Source organism: Aspergillus clavatus, genomic scaffold, assembly GCF_000002715.2.
Source record: "Aspergillus clavatus NRRL 1 1099423829802 genomic scaffold, whole genome shotgun sequence".
NCBI lineage: Eukaryota > Fungi > Ascomycota > Eurotiomycetes > Eurotiales > Aspergillaceae > Aspergillus > Aspergillus clavatus.
This window is the reverse complement of record NW_001517097.1, coordinates 54,048-71,872: the sequence shown is the minus strand read 5'-3', so window position 1 is coordinate 71,872 and position 17,825 is coordinate 54,048. Positions and strand designations below refer to the sequence as shown.

Below are 17,825 nucleotides of genomic sequence, written 5' to 3'. Positions count from 1 at the left end.
TCTACAATTTATATGTATTGTGTTGACTCTGTTTCTCTATTTTCTTTTTTCTGTCTTTCGATTTTGACCATTGCATTGCAGCGGCGCTACCAGGTAAAATGATATACTTTACAAAACATAACTAAGTACAAGTCGCTGTGTCTCGGCTGTTCACCTCAATGCGCTCAATCAGACCAGCCCCTAGTCTGGAGATCTCGTTCAAGATAGCCGTCTGGTTGATGGAGACGTCGTCACTGCCCTTCGATCCGGAATTCATCAAAGCTAGTGGCGACGTGGAGTATGTCATCTTTAGGCTCCAGTTCTTGGGCTTGACCGTATGGGGGTTCCAGAGGCCGGCAACCACGTTGCAGTGTTCATCGCCGTGGAAGAACAGGGCACTTGGGCTGAAGCAGGCCTGCAGATCGCGGACAAACGTCTTGACTACCGAGAGCTTATCGGCTCGATCCTGAATCACTTGCTGTTGTAAATTTTTGTACCGAGATGACGAAGCCAGGAGATCGGTGAACCCTTTCGAGCGTAGGTTCAAAATAAAGTCGTAAGGTGCTAGAGATGTTTGAAACAGGTCGGACGGATTGAGAGTATGTCCCTTTTGGCGCATCATTTTCATAGCCGCCTTGGCCAGGATAGACAAGCGAGCTGCTACGACCTTCGAAGGCATCTCATACTGTGTCCAAGAGACCCCTTCTGGATCAATATCCGAGGCCACGAATAGCGCGACATTATTCATTGCTGGGTCAATTTGTCGCCAAGCAGAAAAGCGAGTGCGTATGGCTTCAACTGCATTCTGATCCAGCTGGCCGCTCAGGTCAATCATCAATGGCTCCTGCTGCCAGTCCCAGCGCGAGAGTAAGTGCAGGGTTCTAAGGAAGCCGACCATGAGGCTTGACGGAGCATCCCATGGGTATGGCTGCGTAAAGGCTCGAACAGCAAATAGTTCAATCACTTCCTCGTTCAAATGGCCTGTGAACAGATGGCAATGAAACCAATGCTTGACCAAGCGAATTGTGGGTGATAGTAAAGGATGCCGTGTGCACAAGGTACGAATCGCTTGGGTCAGACGAGGAGACTGGAGGAAAGTCCGCTTGTACAGTGACAGTGCGTACGCGATATTTTGTTTCACCTGTGCAGTCACTCCCTTTTCTTTCAAAGAGCGTTCTAACAATGTCTGTTCCCGATCATGATGGATGCGAAGACGGAATATGACCCCGGACACATGAACAACATCTAAGAACGCGTTGTTCAAAATCCGACTTGACTCATTCTCTAACCCTACCTTACACGAAGTAGCCACCCCAGAGGATTCCAGCGAGTCCCCAATTTTGATCAGGAAGGCCACTTTTGTCATTTGAATGGCCACCAGATCATCTGGCCATCGAGCGGAACTCTCAAACTGGAGAATGACATCGACGCGCTCACTCGACACACCGGGAGCAGGCTGGACGCGAAGGGCAGCATATCGGAGAAGCGGGCCAGCAGGTGCCAAGTGTCTCACTGTCAATGGCACTTCCTCCATGTTTTGTATCGACTTTTCCAGCGAATTGAAAGCATCCGAGACTACCTGGAAAGAGGGGCTTGTATAGGATATTATACCATCCCCACAGCTGCTGAGCAGCGCTTCATATTCATCGCCAACATATTGAATATCCTCCTCAGCGTAGTTGAAATGTCGTCGCAAGATATAGGACAAAATCTGGTACACTATCGATTTCGATGACGGCTGATCAGACCACACCAAGCTCTCAAGGATGCTCCCATCTTTGAAGCGTCTGAGTTCGGCTTTCTCTCCCCAAAATGACCGAAACGATGCCGCTTCCTCCTTTTGCTCTGCGGAAGGACCGTGGTCGACAACGCGTGATGCGTTCTCTGAGTTCAAAAGCAGTCCTACCGAAAGGCCCCCCTTTGCCCTTTGGGAAGACAGTTTCGCTTGGACAGACCAGGGTTCAAGAGGGCTGGAGGAGATGTGGATGAGCTTGGCTCTGTCTCCAAGAGCTTTTTTGAGGACATCGTAGATAGCGTATTGATTGCGAATCGCCCGAAGCACATTATCACTTTCAGCAGACGGAAGTGCAACAACTCGATCAAACCTCAGCATGGATTCGTTGGCTTTAACAATAAAAACTTTATCAAAGTTGTCATCCCGAGATTCATTTAGCATTTTTAAGGTAACCGTCGCTTCATGACGGAGGAAAGCGTAAGACCACAATGTCATCTTGTAGAGGATGTTGAGTCCACGTTTTCCATCGAACAAGACCGGTCCATCGGTAGGGAATTCTATCCCAGCTGCAGCGGGCAAAATCAATGGCTTGGTCAGGTCCCGACCTGCAAGAAATTGCAGGGTGGCTTTGAAAAGTTGATAGCTACTATACGATTTCAGCAGAATAGGTTTTCCGTTAGCACCACCGCCCTCAAATAAGAGAGACATGAGGCAAGTCCACTCAAATCCTCCAAATCCGCTTTCCTGGAATGGAGAGGCGAATCCCCGCTGCTGAAGCCAGATCCGGCCAAGGAGGCAAGCGTCTCGGAAGGAATCGCAGTGTCGAATTGTCGAGTGTATGTGCTTGTGGTAAGACGCGACAGTGGCCTCTGAGCGAAGAGCTGCATTATAGAACGGCGTAGGCTCATCACTACCTGGATTTTCACCCATGCCGTGACGGATGTTGTTCTTCAATGGCAGAGTTCGTGATAGAGCGAAGAGATTCTCCTCGACAGCAGTGATGATCCGGATTCGTGACTTTGTGAGTATCGAACCATCCTTCTCTGAACTGCGCGGTTCCAAAATGATGGCGGGACGAAGGCTGTCACCATCTTGCAGGGCAAATTTGACGTTGAAGTTTAAGTCTTGCGCATCACGAATGCCAACAGCAATGCATGCAATATAGTATGCGCGTTTGTGAAAAAAGCGGTAGTTGACATAGTCTTTTTCTTGAAACAAAGTACTTGGCATCGTGACCGCCAGATCGATAGTGTGCTTCTCTGTTGTTCTGGCACCTGTTCTCAGGGCAAAGCTCCCTACAACGTTGATATCGCTTGGTCGAGCATAACCCACAGAATATTTGGTGTCTTTGGAGGGTCGTGGCTCGGGAAATGGGACGACGATGGCATGCGCGCTGCGCAGTTCTTTTCCGGCTTCGAAGGCTGGTTTTGCAGGTCTCTCGGGTAGTCGTTCAATGAGATCTTTCAGTTTATGTAAGATATCTTGAGCTCTCGCTGTTTGCTTGTCGTAGTTGGGCCTCGACTCTGTGAGCAGTTCATCTAATTGGAGCTTAAAGAAGCTAGACTTGTAAAGTCCACTTGCGAGGGCAAGTTCTCCGGAGCGGTCGCCTTGAGCTTTTCTTCCCATGCTGCTCATCTTGAATGACTGTCCATTGGTGACATTTGCGCCTGATACCTCGCCCAATTCCTGAACCGAGTGATGGTCGCGGGAAGGACTAAGCTTCCTTCTTTTCGCAGTGTGAGTTGACATATCACTGTACAAAGTTTGCAACAAGAATTTTAATTAAGGACTCCAGTGACAGAAATAACAACTTCAGTAGAATTCAATTCAGAGAACTGGGTCCTCAGCGAATGAGGAAGTGTTGAATACGCAGCCCTTAATAACTGCAGCAACCCTGAGTCCAAGACAACAAAATTTCTTTAAACAAATCTTCAAAAATCAAGACACTAAAATGAGATAAACTCCGATCCCCGACAACTCTTGTAGCACGTGACTATACGACTTCTTAGCCAATCATGGTGATTGAACCTCATTGTAAGTTACATACCGTATTTATGAGTATTCTCTGTTATTTTATCGTATTATATTGCAAGGTACGGAGTACCTCACCTAAGATGGTAGCTCCCTAGGTATCCTACCTGAAAACCCAGTACCTATGGTATATAGGTAGCTTAATATTGTAATAATGGTTAGGTATAGCCCTGGGGGGTACCTAAGTAGTTAGCTAAAAGTTCCTACCCTCAAGTCATCATATACCTATACATATATGGAATCAATGGATACCTCCACATCTTAAGGTAGGTAGTGTACCCGTATGGGTAGGTTACCAAGTGTCGACAGACCTTAGATACGGGGGTACGGAGTACGTCCCAACTGTATATGTATGGACCAAAAGCGCAAGGTAGGTCAGGAGTTCTAAGAAGCATCAAAATTCATAGACCCCTTTCCTCAACTGGCTGTCCAGAATTGATCTTCCCTCCATACGATGGTAGTCAGCTGGGTTGCAAGTACATACTATCCGTGTATGCCTGTGCACAGTGGAGGTGGGTACAGGGCAGTACCCAAGGGGTGGGCACGCCGAGATCGCTCTCCGATATTAGTGAGTATTACTCACTCGCATTTCTAGGTACAATCTCTAAGAAGTATTTGGGGTACCAACTCTTTGAAATCAAGTCCTCGATTCTCTTTCGCGTGTCCTTGGACGATTACCAAGGCATCTCTACTACTACTAGACCAGTCTTTGCACTGGGAATAGACTGTAGGCTACCTACTACAGTCAAGGAAAACTTCCTTACACTTTCGAATCATCATGCTCCAAGAGGTTGGGGGCCCTGTTCCTCCAAATACTGACCATGTACGTGCGGTGCAGTCACTCCCCCCTCCCCCCTCATGATGTGTTTCTCAACCCCGCCTGTTTTCCTTTCCACATCCTTTTATCTGAGAACATAAACCGCAATACAACAGGTTGTTGATGAGTGGCTTTGTAATAATTTCAAATTGCTCGTCTCTATTGCCTGTGAATTCTTGAAATGTGAACGAACACCTTGTATCAAGAAACTAACTTGAAAGTGAAGGCAGTCAGTGTATCACTACCAACATGGACTGCGAATGTGGCCTACGAAGAAGGAGAGCCATGGATCGTGAAGAAGATGCAGTGTGGCTACCCACGATTCTTTACCCATCCAATTATACAGGAACTTGCAAGGGAAGTTGTGGATCTTCATGGGAACCCTGAGGCAGAGGCGGCCACCTTGTTCCCTACACCAAAGACCGCAAATGTCTGCCACTCTTTCATGATCTCGAGGATACCTTCCCAAGAATCAGACAAAGTCAGGGTCGTCAATTTTGTCCCAGCCCATCACACTGACTCTCAATCGCCGACAATTATGTCGCTTCTGTCGTGCGTTATATACCCGAAGCAATATGCCCCTATCGCCAAACAAGTATGGCAACACAGTGGAAACGGGATATCCAGTCGTCGGGGCGAATTCTGTCTGAGCGCGCTTAGAGATGGATTCTTGATCGAAGATAAGAAGTCTGTAAAGGTTGACCAGTCCTCGCAACAATATTTCAAAGGTCCACGGCGCTATCAGGGGAGAGGCTCAGGAAACGGGGTAGGTCGAGGAGGGGCGCAACATAATGCGACACCCAGTTCCGTGACGAAATCCAATGCAATACAGGATGGTCAGGAATATGGTCAATTCATTGAGGAACGTTTTGGGAGAAATTTGAGTGTCTCGCTGGCAGATCAAGCAAAGCTGGCCGTACGCAGACGGATCGCAGGTGTGCTTACTGCTGATGTTGAATTGGCGGATGCTCTTGAGGAGATCTCAGGAGAAGCCAGAGTAGCAGGATTGACAGAGTCTGATGTCTTTCTCTTCCCTACCGGTATGAGCTCAATATTCAACACTCACCAGATGCTTCTCGTTGCAAAAGGCCCGATGAAAAGCATTTGCTTCGGATTTCCCTACATAGACACACTGAAGACACTTGAGAAATGGGGTCCTGGGTGCTTGTTCTACGGCCACGGTTCCTCGGAGGATCTAGACGATCTAGAATCCCGACTAAAGAATGGTGAAAGATTTCTGGCACTCTTTACCGAATTTCCTGGAAATCCGTTGCTCAAATCACCCGACTTGAGGAGAATACATGCTCTTGCGCAAGAATATGATTTTGCAGTCGTGGTGGATGAGACAGTGGGCAATTTCTTGAATATCAATGTGCTCCCGTACGCAGACATTGTTGTCAGCAGTCTTACAAAGGTCTTCAGTGGAGACAGCAATGTTATGGGGGGAAGTTCTGTGCTTAATCCGCATGGCCGCTACTATCAAAGTCTTCGAGACACGTTCAGTCGCGAATACGAGGATAACCTCTGGGCGGAAGACGCCGTCTTTCTGGAAAGGAACAGTCGTGACTTCGTGTCTCGAATTGAGAAAATCAACAAAACCACCGAAGATGTCACGGCCTTGTTGAAGAATTCTCCACTTGGTGGGTGATCCGATCTCCTTGGCAAGGTTCGCCTTAATACTGATTTCAGACAGTAAAAAATGTCTACTATCCTAAGTACAACCCTTCCAGATCCTTCTACGAGGCGTGCCGTAATCCTTGTGGCGGCTATGGCGGTCTGTTTTCCGTAACGTTTCGTTGCACCGCTGAAGCAATCGCCTTCTTCGATCACCTTGATGTTCTCAAGGGTCCTAGTCTTGGAACAAATTTCACGCTCAGGTGAGTGAACCTAAAGCTCATTCGTTGTTGTTTCCTCACTAATTTCTGTGCCAACATCTATGAAACAGTTCACCATATACCTTACTTGCACACTATAACGAACTTGAATGGGTAAGTGACAGTATACTGTGGAAACTCTAGCTTCTGCCGTCACCCATTCCAAGCCTGATATTCTGAACACATTCCTGAATGGACAATCTTGACTGACTTCCAAATGCAGGCTGGTTCCTTCGGCGTCGAATCTGACCTGGTAAGAATAAGCGTCGGTTTGGAGGATGCATCCGTTCTTTGCGACCAGGTCCAACGTGCCTTGGGCGCTGTTAGCCAGATTAGGGCGTAGATCAGTCTTGATTATCGCAAGTGTGGGATTTATGGTCATACTTTTATTCTTTCTGGTTCACAAGGCACTGCTCATAAATCTCCTTCACAACCAGAGGCAGTCGGTAGCCAAGGAGAATCATCAACCAACACTCAGAACATGCGGATCACGTGCCTAAAGCTTGCCAAGGAGATGATCCCGTTCAATCAAGCTTATTCCTGAACAATCCGACAAACTTGGATTTTTCTTGGAGGCACCAGACCTCTAGGATTAAGACTCAGTGGCGTGGATAACTTAGAAGAACGACATAGAGGAATAGAACATATTGGAATGAAACCATTGTCCCAGTATCGGAATGCTGTTCGTGGATCGTCGAAGGCATAAAGGACAGCCGCATGTCCAATAATAATCTTGATAATTGTTTGGCCAATGGTATGAAATGATCTAGCAGACATCCGGTTTCAAAAGGTGTTCAGTTCTCCACCGCCTGTTCTTCTGAGTGTCTGTCACATCGTTTCTATGTTCAGATCAACACCGAGACCTGGTGAATTCGGCCACTGCATAGCTGTTCCAGCACAGTTTTCCAAACTTGTAGAGCCATCCAATGGCCCTGTTGAGTCGGATATGCTCATGGAAGGAGATATACCTAGTTTATACGACGATAATGGGGAACACGGCGACGAAGTTCTGTTTTGTGCCAGGGCCGATTGATTCTCTGAAAAGAAGATGACCGGAGAGGACGCAGCTGGACGTAATTTCGGTAAATACCGCATGTTCATTGTTGATAACATCAGCGAAAGATACGAAGCTCAAACGTCGTACATCAGAAGATTCGACTGTCTGATGAGGCAAGGGCGGCATTTCAGGATTCCCAAATGTATTCCCCATTTCCTCACGCGAAAAAGTCCGGAGGGTCTGGGCTGTGATGGGAGGACTAGATAGCCCAGCTGTGGCAGAATGGTGCATATTGTGCGTAACGATCTCGACGGCATCCAGGTCAGGATGGCCATCAGTAGTCGCAGCAGAGAATGCTTCCAGCACAGAGGGGACATGGTTTTCAATACTAATGTGTGAAGGAGTGGATTGTGACGTATGAATGAGTAGAATTTTTCTTGGAAATTGCGTTCGAAGATCGAGCATGAGAGTGGAGAGTGTGTCGTTGAAAGAGTCATGTAACTTGTCAATGATTGCTTCACCAATCTCGAGGTGTAGGACGCATATGCATAGTATGCTGTCCTCTGAGGCATTTTTGATTGCTCACCATCCACTGTCAGGCAAGCATTTGGAAGAGCGTCTTTATCTTCAAGCTTGTCATTTTTCAATACCATCCATTTCGCGTTGTGCTGCAGGCTCATCTGATCAAATCTCGCCAGCTTGCAAACTAGGAACAGCTTTTTGGGAACTTCTTCCTGGGCGAAACGAGGTTCTTTCGATCTTCCCGCGACTTTGTCAAGCCTCGATTGCTTACGCATTTAGGCTAAGCAACCGGCAGTTCCTCTGTGATGGTACTGGCTGTCACAGTACAGTTTCGTCGCTGCGACGTCATTTGTCATGGGCAATATAATGATGGCTTTCAGGCACTCAATATATAATGAAGTGAGGCTATTGAGTTACTGGTTACTTCATGCGGCTGTCAAACCCACCTGTGTAATTGAGCTTTAAGGGTGGCACAGAGAGATATTTTCTTGAAAGAATGGCCGATGAAGAATAGGAGAACCTGGGGCACTTCAACATCTCTCTTGTGTGAGATTGAGTGTCTGTGAGAGGGCTGATATACGCAAAGAAGCAATCAGCGGGATCTTTAGGCAAACCCAGGAAAGTTAATGAGGCGTGACAGAATGGCAAATCGAAGAGGAATGATAAGATAACAGTTGAGCGCGCTTCTTGACTCAAGTAGGAGTAAGTACATAGAATGACTAGGTTGATCCCCAAATGGATAGGACATTCAATGCCATTACTGGCAGGTCGATAGATAGTAGGAAGGTTGAAATGGAAGGGCAGTCTCACATCGCAGCTTATATGAGGCAGATGGACTTCCAAGAGGCGACCTGAGAGATTTAGTCAAGACTACCTAACGAGCTCTATTGTTTGGAATTCAGTATGACGCAGACAACGCCTTCCATCCTCAGAGACGTGTATAGGATGGTTGGTCTGCTGGTATCTGCGGGAGGGAGGCGGAAATATCAAGAAATAAGTACGGTAAAATTACACAGTTGCCCACCAAATACCAATACTCTACTAAGGTATGTACCTACCTACCTAGGTACAGCCCTCTCAATACAGGCAGTCCTCCTTACAGTATCAATACCATACGTACTTGCCTGTCGGGCTATTCCAGTATTATTACTCCGCATCTAGTAGTAATTTCGCTGTCACGGGACCTCATCTTAAGAAAATGTTAGTCTTTTGATCTTGGAGACTTAATACACAGAGTACGTGCTGGCAGACTACCACTTGGGCTCAGTGGATGAATCAAACCATCCCGACCAGTGTCAGCCCTGAAAGTTGTATGTCAACTCTAATTATCCTCAAAATGTCTCCAACACTCTCTTGCTCTTACTAATGATCGCTTGTCCACTTTAGGCCATTGACACCCTTTTATCTATCCGTCCAAGCAGACCAGATCTCAGCTTCGATATCACTTCGAGGGACTTGAACCGCTGTTCAAGAATCAATTTAAACATGGCAACTTTTAGTCTTGTTTCCAAGCGGCCACTGATCACACTGCCGTTCCTTCTGCCATCTAGCTGCGAGTCCGTCGCTCTAGAACTGCGACGAAGTCAATCCACGTACAGACGCACAAAACAACGTCTACGTGTTAAGCCGGATGCATCATTTGGCTTCACCTCAAACCGATCGCAGGATCACATAATTTTCAATCCTCCGTCGAGCGCTCCGTCTGTTTATCATACGCCAACAAAATTTCTCCCTGCCGATGACATCCGGAAGACTCTTCGCACCAGCGCGTCTACAAATCACGAACGGCCCGAGGAGCTCCCAACTGTATACAAATCACCAACTGAGAAGAAATATCACCTGACGCCGTCCGACATAGAAGAAATTCGCAAACTTCGGCTTACCGATCCAATGACTTGGAGCAGATGGAAACTGGCCAAACGCTTCGACTGTTCTCCCATGTTCATCGGTATGGTGTGCGAAGCCAGTCCTCAAAAGAAGGAAATTCAGAAGCAGGTCCTGGAAGCCGTCCAGTCGAGATGGGGCACAAAGAGACGGATGGCTAGAGAAGACCGTCAGCTGCGGAAGGAATCCTGGGGAAAGGATGAATGAGCCTTGTGTAAACACACACCGATTCTACAGCACTGTACAAGAAGCTCTTAATTTTGTCTGTATTCTATCTGTACTCTTATATGTCTTCCAACTATCCTCCCGATTGACGCTTCATATTTCATTGTGCTGTAGGGATTCAATAATATTCGGATAACAATTATGTACATATGCTGCTTAATATTCTTTAGTGCGTTTGATACTGGCTAGCTACGGAGTATTAGTCCGTACATCATAAGAACCCTAGGTATGATTGCTCGGTTTATCAGAGGAGGTATTAAAGTCAAAGTGGCGGTCGGTCATTATTGAGTGATTACTTAAGAAATTGTTCAGATCTCATTCCAATTGACTGTTATCAGGACAGAATCTCCAGAACGTAGGGAAATTTCTGTTCTCCGACTCCATCCGCTTTTCTCAAAATGTAAGCCTCGCCTAGTCGCGGCAAAAAAACAAGGTCGCGTGTGAGGGACCTGAGGGACATCCGGGCTCCACGTTAGGTAAAAACATTCCTATCATCCAATGATCCATTCAACAAATGATAGGTGCTTGCTACTGTAGCCGCCCAAATAATGCCCCTCCCCCTCCGTCGCATCGCAACTTCTCTAGCAGGCCACTCTGTTTATAAACCCACCCAAGGGAATTTTATATCGGCTTTCAAAGGGAACTGCTGGAGATCACAGGTTAGCTATTCAAGATCAAATCATACGTACCATCGCCGTCCTTTCTACGGAAACATAAGTGACAATAAGATGGCGCCGCAACTCGAACCATTTTTCAAACAGTACGTGCTAAGCTTCCTCTCCTTTCCTTATCGTTTGTCCCTAAGGCTATCATCTGGACTGGTTGCTAACTTGTGATACCCTTAGGGTCGATGAACTGTCCAACTCTTTTATCGACCGTGAGTCTCCCTAGCTCGTTGCACTACCACGCATGCTTACATAGCTGAAGGGTTGCGAAAGGCTGTTGCAATCCCTTCTATTTCTGCACAGGATGAGAACAGAAAGGATGTGTTCAAGGTGAATACTGTAAGACTTCATATCTAGATAGGATGGTTGACCAGATGGCTCTCAATAGATGGCTCAATTCCTTGCCGACGAGCTCGAGGGTCTTGGAGCTGAGGTCGAGCAGAGACCGTTGGGCAAGCAACCAGGCAAAGAACATCTGGATCTTCCTCCGGTAGTCATTGCTCGGTATGGCAACGACAAAAACAAACGAACTATCTTAGTGTACGGACATTACGATGTACAGCCTGCGCTAAAGGAGGATGGCTGGGCAACCGAGCCTTTTGAATTGACTGTGGATGAGCAGGGAAGAATGTTCGGTCGTGGCAGCACAGATGATAAAGGACCAGTTCTTGGGTGGTTGAATGTCATCGAGGCTCACAAAAAGGCCGGTGTCGAGCTGCCGATCAATCTTCTTTGCTGCTTTGAAGGTATGGAGGAGTATGGCTCGGAAGGTCTAGAGGAATTCATCCAGGCCGAGAGCAAGAAATTCTTCAAGGATGCCGACGCTGTTTGCATCTCGGATAACTACTGGCTTGGAACTGAAAAGCCCTGTCTGACCTATGGGTTGAGAGGTTGCAATTATTACTCCATCAGTGTCTCGGGTCCCGCTCAGGATCTACACAGTGGTGTATTCGGCGGCTCCGCTCATGAGCCAATGACGGACTTGGTCAACGTACTGTCGAAGCTCGTTGACCCTCAGGGCAACATCTTGATTCCTGGACTTATGGACCTTGTTGCTCCCCTTTCAGAGGAGGAGAAGACTTTGTATAGCAATATTAGTTATACAATGGACAATCTCCATGAGTCGCTCGGCAGTGAGACGGGCATCCATGCGACAAAAGAGAGAACACTCATGGCCCGGTGGAGATATCCATCCTTGTCCATTCACGGCATCGAAGGCGCATATTCCGCTCCTGGCGCTAAGACAGTTATACCAGCCAAGGTGATCGGAAAGTTCTCTATCCGAACCGTTCCAAACATGGAAAGTGAGGATGTCAACAGACTTGTTTTCGAGCATGTGAAGGCAGAATTCGCCAAGTTGAACAGCAAAAACGCCTTGGACGTGTGGCTTCAGCATGATGGAAAGTGGTGGGTTGCCAGTCCAAAGCACTGGAACTTTACGGCTGCGAGCAAGGCTGTTAAGCAGGTCTTTGGCGTTGAGCCTGATATGACTCGTGAAGGTGGCAGGTGTGTACATTGGCCTCATCCTTCTGAACAAAATGTCTTACAGGATACAAAGAAGCTAACATAAGTATTAGTATTCCTGTTACATTGAGTTTCGAGCAAGCGACAGGGAAGAATGTTTTGCTTCTCCCGATGGGCAGTTCAACTGATGCTGCCCATTCCGTCAACGAGAAGCTCGACAAGAGGAATTACATTGAGGGCACCAAGTTATTGGGTGCTTATCTCCACTATGTTGCAGAGGAACCTGCCATTTAGGCCTGAATGAGCATTCACCCATGTCCGATGGCCACTTGTACTTGCTGAGTTTTGACTGCGGCCCGATGCCCTCCATGTAGTGTTAGCAAAGCATGTGGATGATTCACTATGTAGACCATTCCAATTGCAGACATTATAGGTTGATGTCTTGAGCCATTAGCCTTCTTCTCGAACTCAAATCCTTATGGCATTTTGTGTTACCACATAGATTTGATCTTGCAAGATCCACTAGTTGAACATAACATGGCAGTAGTTCCTCCATACTAAGTTAAATTAGACGCTGGTCCCTGGTTTGAGGACGGAGAAGAACAAAACCTATGCGTTCGAGTAAAACATATCGTATCGTTCTGAGTGTATTAATATATATCTCTGAAGTGTAAGTAGAGGTCGCTGGTAGACAGACAATAACAACGTCCACTGGATGAACATGGCCCATGTTCGAAGATTAATGTAACAACCTAACCAATGGTGGATCCCGTTCAGGCGCAAGACGCGCGCCGACGCGACGCATCATCAATTCATTGTACCTAAACACTCCGATCGGCTTATATCCAACGAAAACCTCATTTATCTATTTTGTGATCCCAGATCGACGAAACTTACTATCATGAGACATATTTTACGCTGAAGGAGACTGCGCCTCGAGATGAGTGTGATTGATTTTTCCCGGAATTCCATGATTCATTCGCATTTGAAGAAATGCCGTCAATGAAGCGCGCGCAGCCGTTTGCGGGCCCAGACAGCCTCGATGATGAAGATGGCTCAATAACACTCGTGGTAAATGCCCATTCGGTGTGTAACGATTTGAAAGCATGCAGTGCAGCGTAGCTGACCTACGGACCTAGCGAAAACGTGCCCGCAGGTCTGAGACTGCACCTTCGGAGGGAGAGAGTGAAGCAAGCGATGATGAGGCAAGCCGGCCCGGTTCTATCGCGCAGGCTTTGAATGACGACGAGGAGGACTTAGTGTTGCGGAATACACAATGGATCCATGAGAAACACTCTTTCGCCAACGACGAGGCGAACGTCCCTGCGGAGCACGGTATTCTCGAACGAGTCGAGTGCTACAATTTTATGTGCCACGATCACTTCCAAGTAGAACTGGGCCCATTGATAAACTTCATCGTGGGTAAGAATGGCAGTGGTAAAAGCGCAGTCCTTACGGCCATAACTCTCTGCTTGGGTGGTAAAGCTTCTGCCACGAATCGTGGTCAAAGTCTCAAAAGCTTTATTAAAGAAGGCAAAGAGTAAGTCTCTGCGTTGGTCCTCTTCTGGGCTTGGTTTCTAACAACTATTTCTTATTGAAGGAGTGCCACCATTGTTGTCCGTATCAAGAATCAAGGTGATGGAGCTTACATGCCTGATGATTATGGAAACTCAATCATAGTAGAACGTCATTTCTCAAAGAATGGCACGAGTGGATTCAAGATTAAAGCTGAAAATGGACGCATAATCTCCACCAAGAAGGCGGAATTGGATTCCATTATTGATTACTTCACACTGCAATTTGACAACCCCATGAATGTTCTCTCACAAGATATGGCTCGTCAGTTTCTCAGCACATCTAGCCCTGCCGACAAATACAGGTTTTTTGTGAAGGGTGTCCAGCTAGAACAGTTGGACCAGGATTACAGGTTGATCGAAGAATCTGCTGATCAGATCGAGGAAAAGCTGAGGAGCAGGGAGCAAGATATCAAAATCTTGAAGGATTTCAAGGAGACAGCGGATCGAAAGTTGGAGAGGTCAGATCAGCAAGAATCCCTAAGGGCTCGGGTCCGAAATGTCCGGAACCAGATGGCTTGGGCGCAGGTTGAAGAACAGGAACAGGTAGGGGCTCATGAGTTGTAAAATCTGCTGTCTTGGAGTCTGATGCAATATTAGCTCAGAGACTCCCTGGATCACGAGCTCGCTCGAATTGACGAGGACTTAGCGACTGCTGAGACTGAGTTGAGTGGAGTGGATGTGACCATTCAGCACGCCGAGAATGAATGCGCAGCTGCCGCCGATTTCGTTTCGCAAGCCACTTCCAGGCTTGATCAAGCACAGAGCGAGAAAAACGAAATCAAGGCTAAATGGGACGAACAAATGAGCGAACGTCATGACCTACAGGTAATCACGCATCTCTCAGCCCAAAATATCCATTTCTAATCATTTTTCGCAGGCCGAACAACGTCAAATCAGGGAATACCAGAAAACGACAGAGACAAGACTTCGTGAGGTCCAGAACCACATCCAAGAGGAGAATCAGCGCTTGGCTGATCTTAGTGGAGGCAGCTATGCTCGGAAAAAGGAGCAAGTCGAACAGGCAAAGATTGAGGTTGCTGATGCTCAGAGACACTTTGAAGAGCACCGTAATAATTTAAATCATTTTCATCGAGAAGCTGACGATGCTGAACAAAAAGTCAAATCAGCCGCCGTCCCTGTAGGCAGGATGAAGGCAGACGTTGATCAGGCAGAGCTTAATCTACGGAGCCTAACCAGAGAGGGATCCAGGAACACTGGGTTCCATGAGAGGCTGCCGGCCCTCCTCAGAGAGATACAGGGCGAGCGGTCTTTTTCGAAGTCACCTGTGGGCCCTATTGGAAATTACGTGCGCTTGCTGAAACCCGAATGGTCGTCTATATTGGAAAATTCTCTTGGCGCCACTTTGAATAGCTTCATTGTGACATCCAAGCGAGACATGAATATGCTTTCAAATATCATGCAAAGAGTTGGCTGGTAAGTCATCTGCACGTACTCTACACGGATGTCCGTCTAAAGCCCTTTTCAAATCAGCGTGTGTCCCATCTTCATTGGGAGTGATGGCCATATTGATACATCAGAACATGAGCCAGACCCTCAATTTGATACAGCCCTGCGTGTCCTTCAAGTAGGTTGGCTTTTCTGCTCTCCTCTTTATTACCCTTTTTTGGAGAGCGACTGTATTAACCGTGGAGCTATAGATAGATAACGAATTGGTCCGACGACAGCTGATCATCAACCATGGCATAGAACAAATGCTTCTGATTGAAAGACTCGAGGAAGCCTCATCGGTACTTTTTGATGGGCAGCGTCCAAAGAATGTAAAGCGGTGCTACTGTATCGACCGGACAGATCGTCGACGAGGTATTCATCTTTCCTATAGCCGAACGGGCGAACCGAGCCAAGCGCCGGTCCAAGCCTACAACGGAAGTCCACGGATGAAGTCCGATCTAGCATCACAAATTAGGTAGGCTGTCCAAACCTGGGGTAATCTACTACAGGCCTAATGCATAGCGTCTTTAGGTTACAGCGGGATGTAGTAGCAGCCCTTAGGCGTAATCTGAGTGACCAAGAACAGCAACTACGCTCTGCGCAAGCTCACTTAGAACGCTGCAAGCAGGCTATCGTGAGGCACGATCGAAGAACAAAGGAACTCCAGGTTGATTTGCAGAGGCAAGAAGACCGGGTTGAAGAGCTCGCAGACGCCCTCGAGCGAGAGACTGTCAAGGACGGACACTTAGATGTGCTGCGCGCCACTCTTCAAGAAGCTGAGGCAGAGAAGCGGCTGAACGAAGGATCACGGGAGGACAGTGTCGCTGCTATGGATGCCATGATGAAGAAGCTGAAAGCGACCAAACAGGAACTCGCCGCGAAAGATGCTGAAATATCTACGCTGCAAGAAGAGCTTCGGGTTGCTCAGAATGAGGAACTTTTGGTCCAAGAGAAACGACGAAAAGCTATCAGCGACAAGAATAGTGCAGTGAAGCGAACTGGTGATATTAACTTAAACAGAACGAGGACTCAGCAGGAAAGAGAGATTCTTGCGGCACGCGTCATTGAATACGAGGAGAAGGCCAGCCTGGTCTCACCACGCGTGGCCATTCATGATGGGGAAACCGTGGCTACTCTAACCAAGAAGCTTGAGAGGCTCCACAGAGATATCGAGCGCTATAACCAACAGTCAGTATGGAACCACAAATTCCTAGCTATTTGACTGACGTCAATCTAGGCTTGGGGGCTCTCGTGATGAGATTGCTGCTGAAGCCGAAAAGGCTACTGCGGTGTACAATCGCGCGCTCAAACAAATCGAGGAATTTAGGCTGTTGGCTGATGTGGGATCTACTGCCTTGTAACGAATATGGGACTTGCTGACATTACGATAGGTCCTTAAAGCAACTCTCAAACATCGGAAGCACCGCTGGCAAATTTTCAGATCGCATATCTCGTCTCGTGCAAAGGCACAATTCACGTACCTTCTGAGTGAAAGAAGTTTTCGAGGTCGACTTTTGACTGACCATGAGGGTAAACTCCTTGACCTACAAGTAGGTCTTGTTCCCTATCTCTATTCTATACCCATCGAATCTGACGAGACGCTCAGGTGGAACCTGATATAACCAAAGATAGTGCCGGTCGGGGTGCAAAGACACTTTCCGGGGGCGAAAAGTCGTTCTCGCAAGTTTGTCTGTTGCTAGCACTCTGGGAGGCTATGGGATCTCCAGTTCGCTGTTTGGATGAGTTGTAAGTATTTGCACTGCGCTGACTGTCGAGCCATGACTAAACTATGTTCGACAGCGATGTCTACATGGATCATATCAACAGGAAGATGGCGATCGACATGCTTGTAAGTTCTAAATATCATGTCTGGCTTTCCTTTGTCTTGCACGAAGCTTGCTCACAGGTTGATGTTAGATGCTCGCCGCTCGCCGCTCGATTGGACGACAATTTATACTCATCACCCCTGGGTCAAGAGCTGATATCACGTTAGCGCCAGATGTACGAGTCAAAGAGTATGTCAATGCCCATCGATACGGTTGTTCTTGACCTGTAACTGATAAATGAATACTAGGTTGGCGGAGCCAGAACGTGGGCAGTTAAGATTACCCATTGGACGCACGCCCGCGTAGCCGGAACAGACTCACGGGCTCGCAGAGGCAGGGTAGTTTGTCGAAAGATTATTGACCTTGATGAGGAACTGACAGTTCGCTTGCTGCCTAGGTTTCTACATTCCTCCAGGCCTTCTGATTTGTCCTGTGCACATTAGTCAATCTACACATCTTGTAAATAGATCACAGTCGTGAGAAACACAAACAGTGAGTTGGATTATCCATAAATAGGTAGTTTCAAGAATTTATCATTCCACTCCACTACTGATAAGCATGTAAAGGTGGTTGAGGTGGTTACCAAGGACTAATCTATTGCAGAATACATCTATCTCCATAGAGAGCTAGCTATACAGTAGGTAGGTAGTGGACCCATTCGAAGGCGGCCAAGGCAAGGGCCCTGCCCACTCACTCTCATTCCCGCTCCCACTCCCACTCTGGTCATCGCACCACACCTTCTTCCCTTCCAAGATACACATTGCAATTTTGCTACCCATT

General features: G+C 47.4%; 5 protein-coding genes across 5 annotated transcripts; 4 read left to right on the top strand and 1 right to left on the bottom strand.

The window, feature by feature from the left end:
- Positions 1–121: 121 nt before the first annotated feature.
- ACLA_033500 (rRNA-processing protein UTP22) lies at positions 122–3,349 on the bottom strand (the record flags this gene model as incomplete). Its single annotated transcript, XM_001270572.1, has 1 exon — positions 122–3,349. The coding sequence occupies one exon, from the start codon at positions 3,347–3,349 to the stop codon at positions 122–124; it is 3,228 nt and encodes a 1,075-aa protein (XP_001270573.1).
- Positions 3,350–4,523: 1,174 nt separating this feature from the next.
- Positions 4,524–6,779, top strand: ACLA_033490 (cystathionine gamma-synthase; the record flags this gene model as incomplete). The annotated part of the gene is made up of 5 exons (XM_001270571.1): positions 4,524–4,568; positions 4,789–6,202; positions 6,256–6,439; positions 6,508–6,550; positions 6,660–6,779. The coding sequence occupies 5 exons, from the start codon at positions 4,524–4,526 to the stop codon at positions 6,777–6,779; spliced, it is 1,806 nt and encodes a 601-aa protein (XP_001270572.1).
- Positions 6,780–9,440: 2,661 nt separating this feature from the next.
- ACLA_033480 (mitochondrial 54S ribosomal protein mL58) lies at positions 9,441–10,046 on the top strand (the record flags this gene model as incomplete). Its single annotated transcript, XM_001270570.1, has 1 exon — positions 9,441–10,046. The coding sequence occupies one exon, from the start codon at positions 9,441–9,443 to the stop codon at positions 10,044–10,046; it is 606 nt and encodes a 201-aa protein (XP_001270571.1).
- Positions 10,047–10,792: 746 nt separating this feature from the next.
- ACLA_033470 (M20 family dipeptidase) lies at positions 10,793–12,487 on the top strand (the record flags this gene model as incomplete). The annotated part of the gene is made up of 5 exons (XM_001270569.1): positions 10,793–10,824; positions 10,910–10,941; positions 10,992–11,059; positions 11,118–12,235; positions 12,307–12,487. The coding sequence occupies 5 exons, from the start codon at positions 10,793–10,795 to the stop codon at positions 12,485–12,487; spliced, it is 1,431 nt and encodes a 476-aa protein (XP_001270570.1).
- A 699-nt stretch (positions 12,488–13,186) lies between these two features.
- Positions 13,187–17,268, top strand: ACLA_033460 (DNA repair protein SMC6; the record flags this gene model as incomplete). The annotated part of the gene is made up of 13 exons (XM_001270568.1): positions 13,187–13,279; positions 13,333–13,733; positions 13,794–14,313; positions 14,368–14,595; positions 14,648–15,204; positions 15,262–15,355; positions 15,429–15,694; positions 15,751–16,407; positions 16,457–16,559; positions 16,611–16,769; positions 16,826–16,965; positions 17,020–17,068; positions 17,137–17,268. The coding sequence occupies 13 exons, from the start codon at positions 13,187–13,189 to the stop codon at positions 17,266–17,268; spliced, it is 3,399 nt and encodes a 1,132-aa protein (XP_001270569.1).
- Positions 17,269–17,825: the final 557 nt, after the last annotated feature.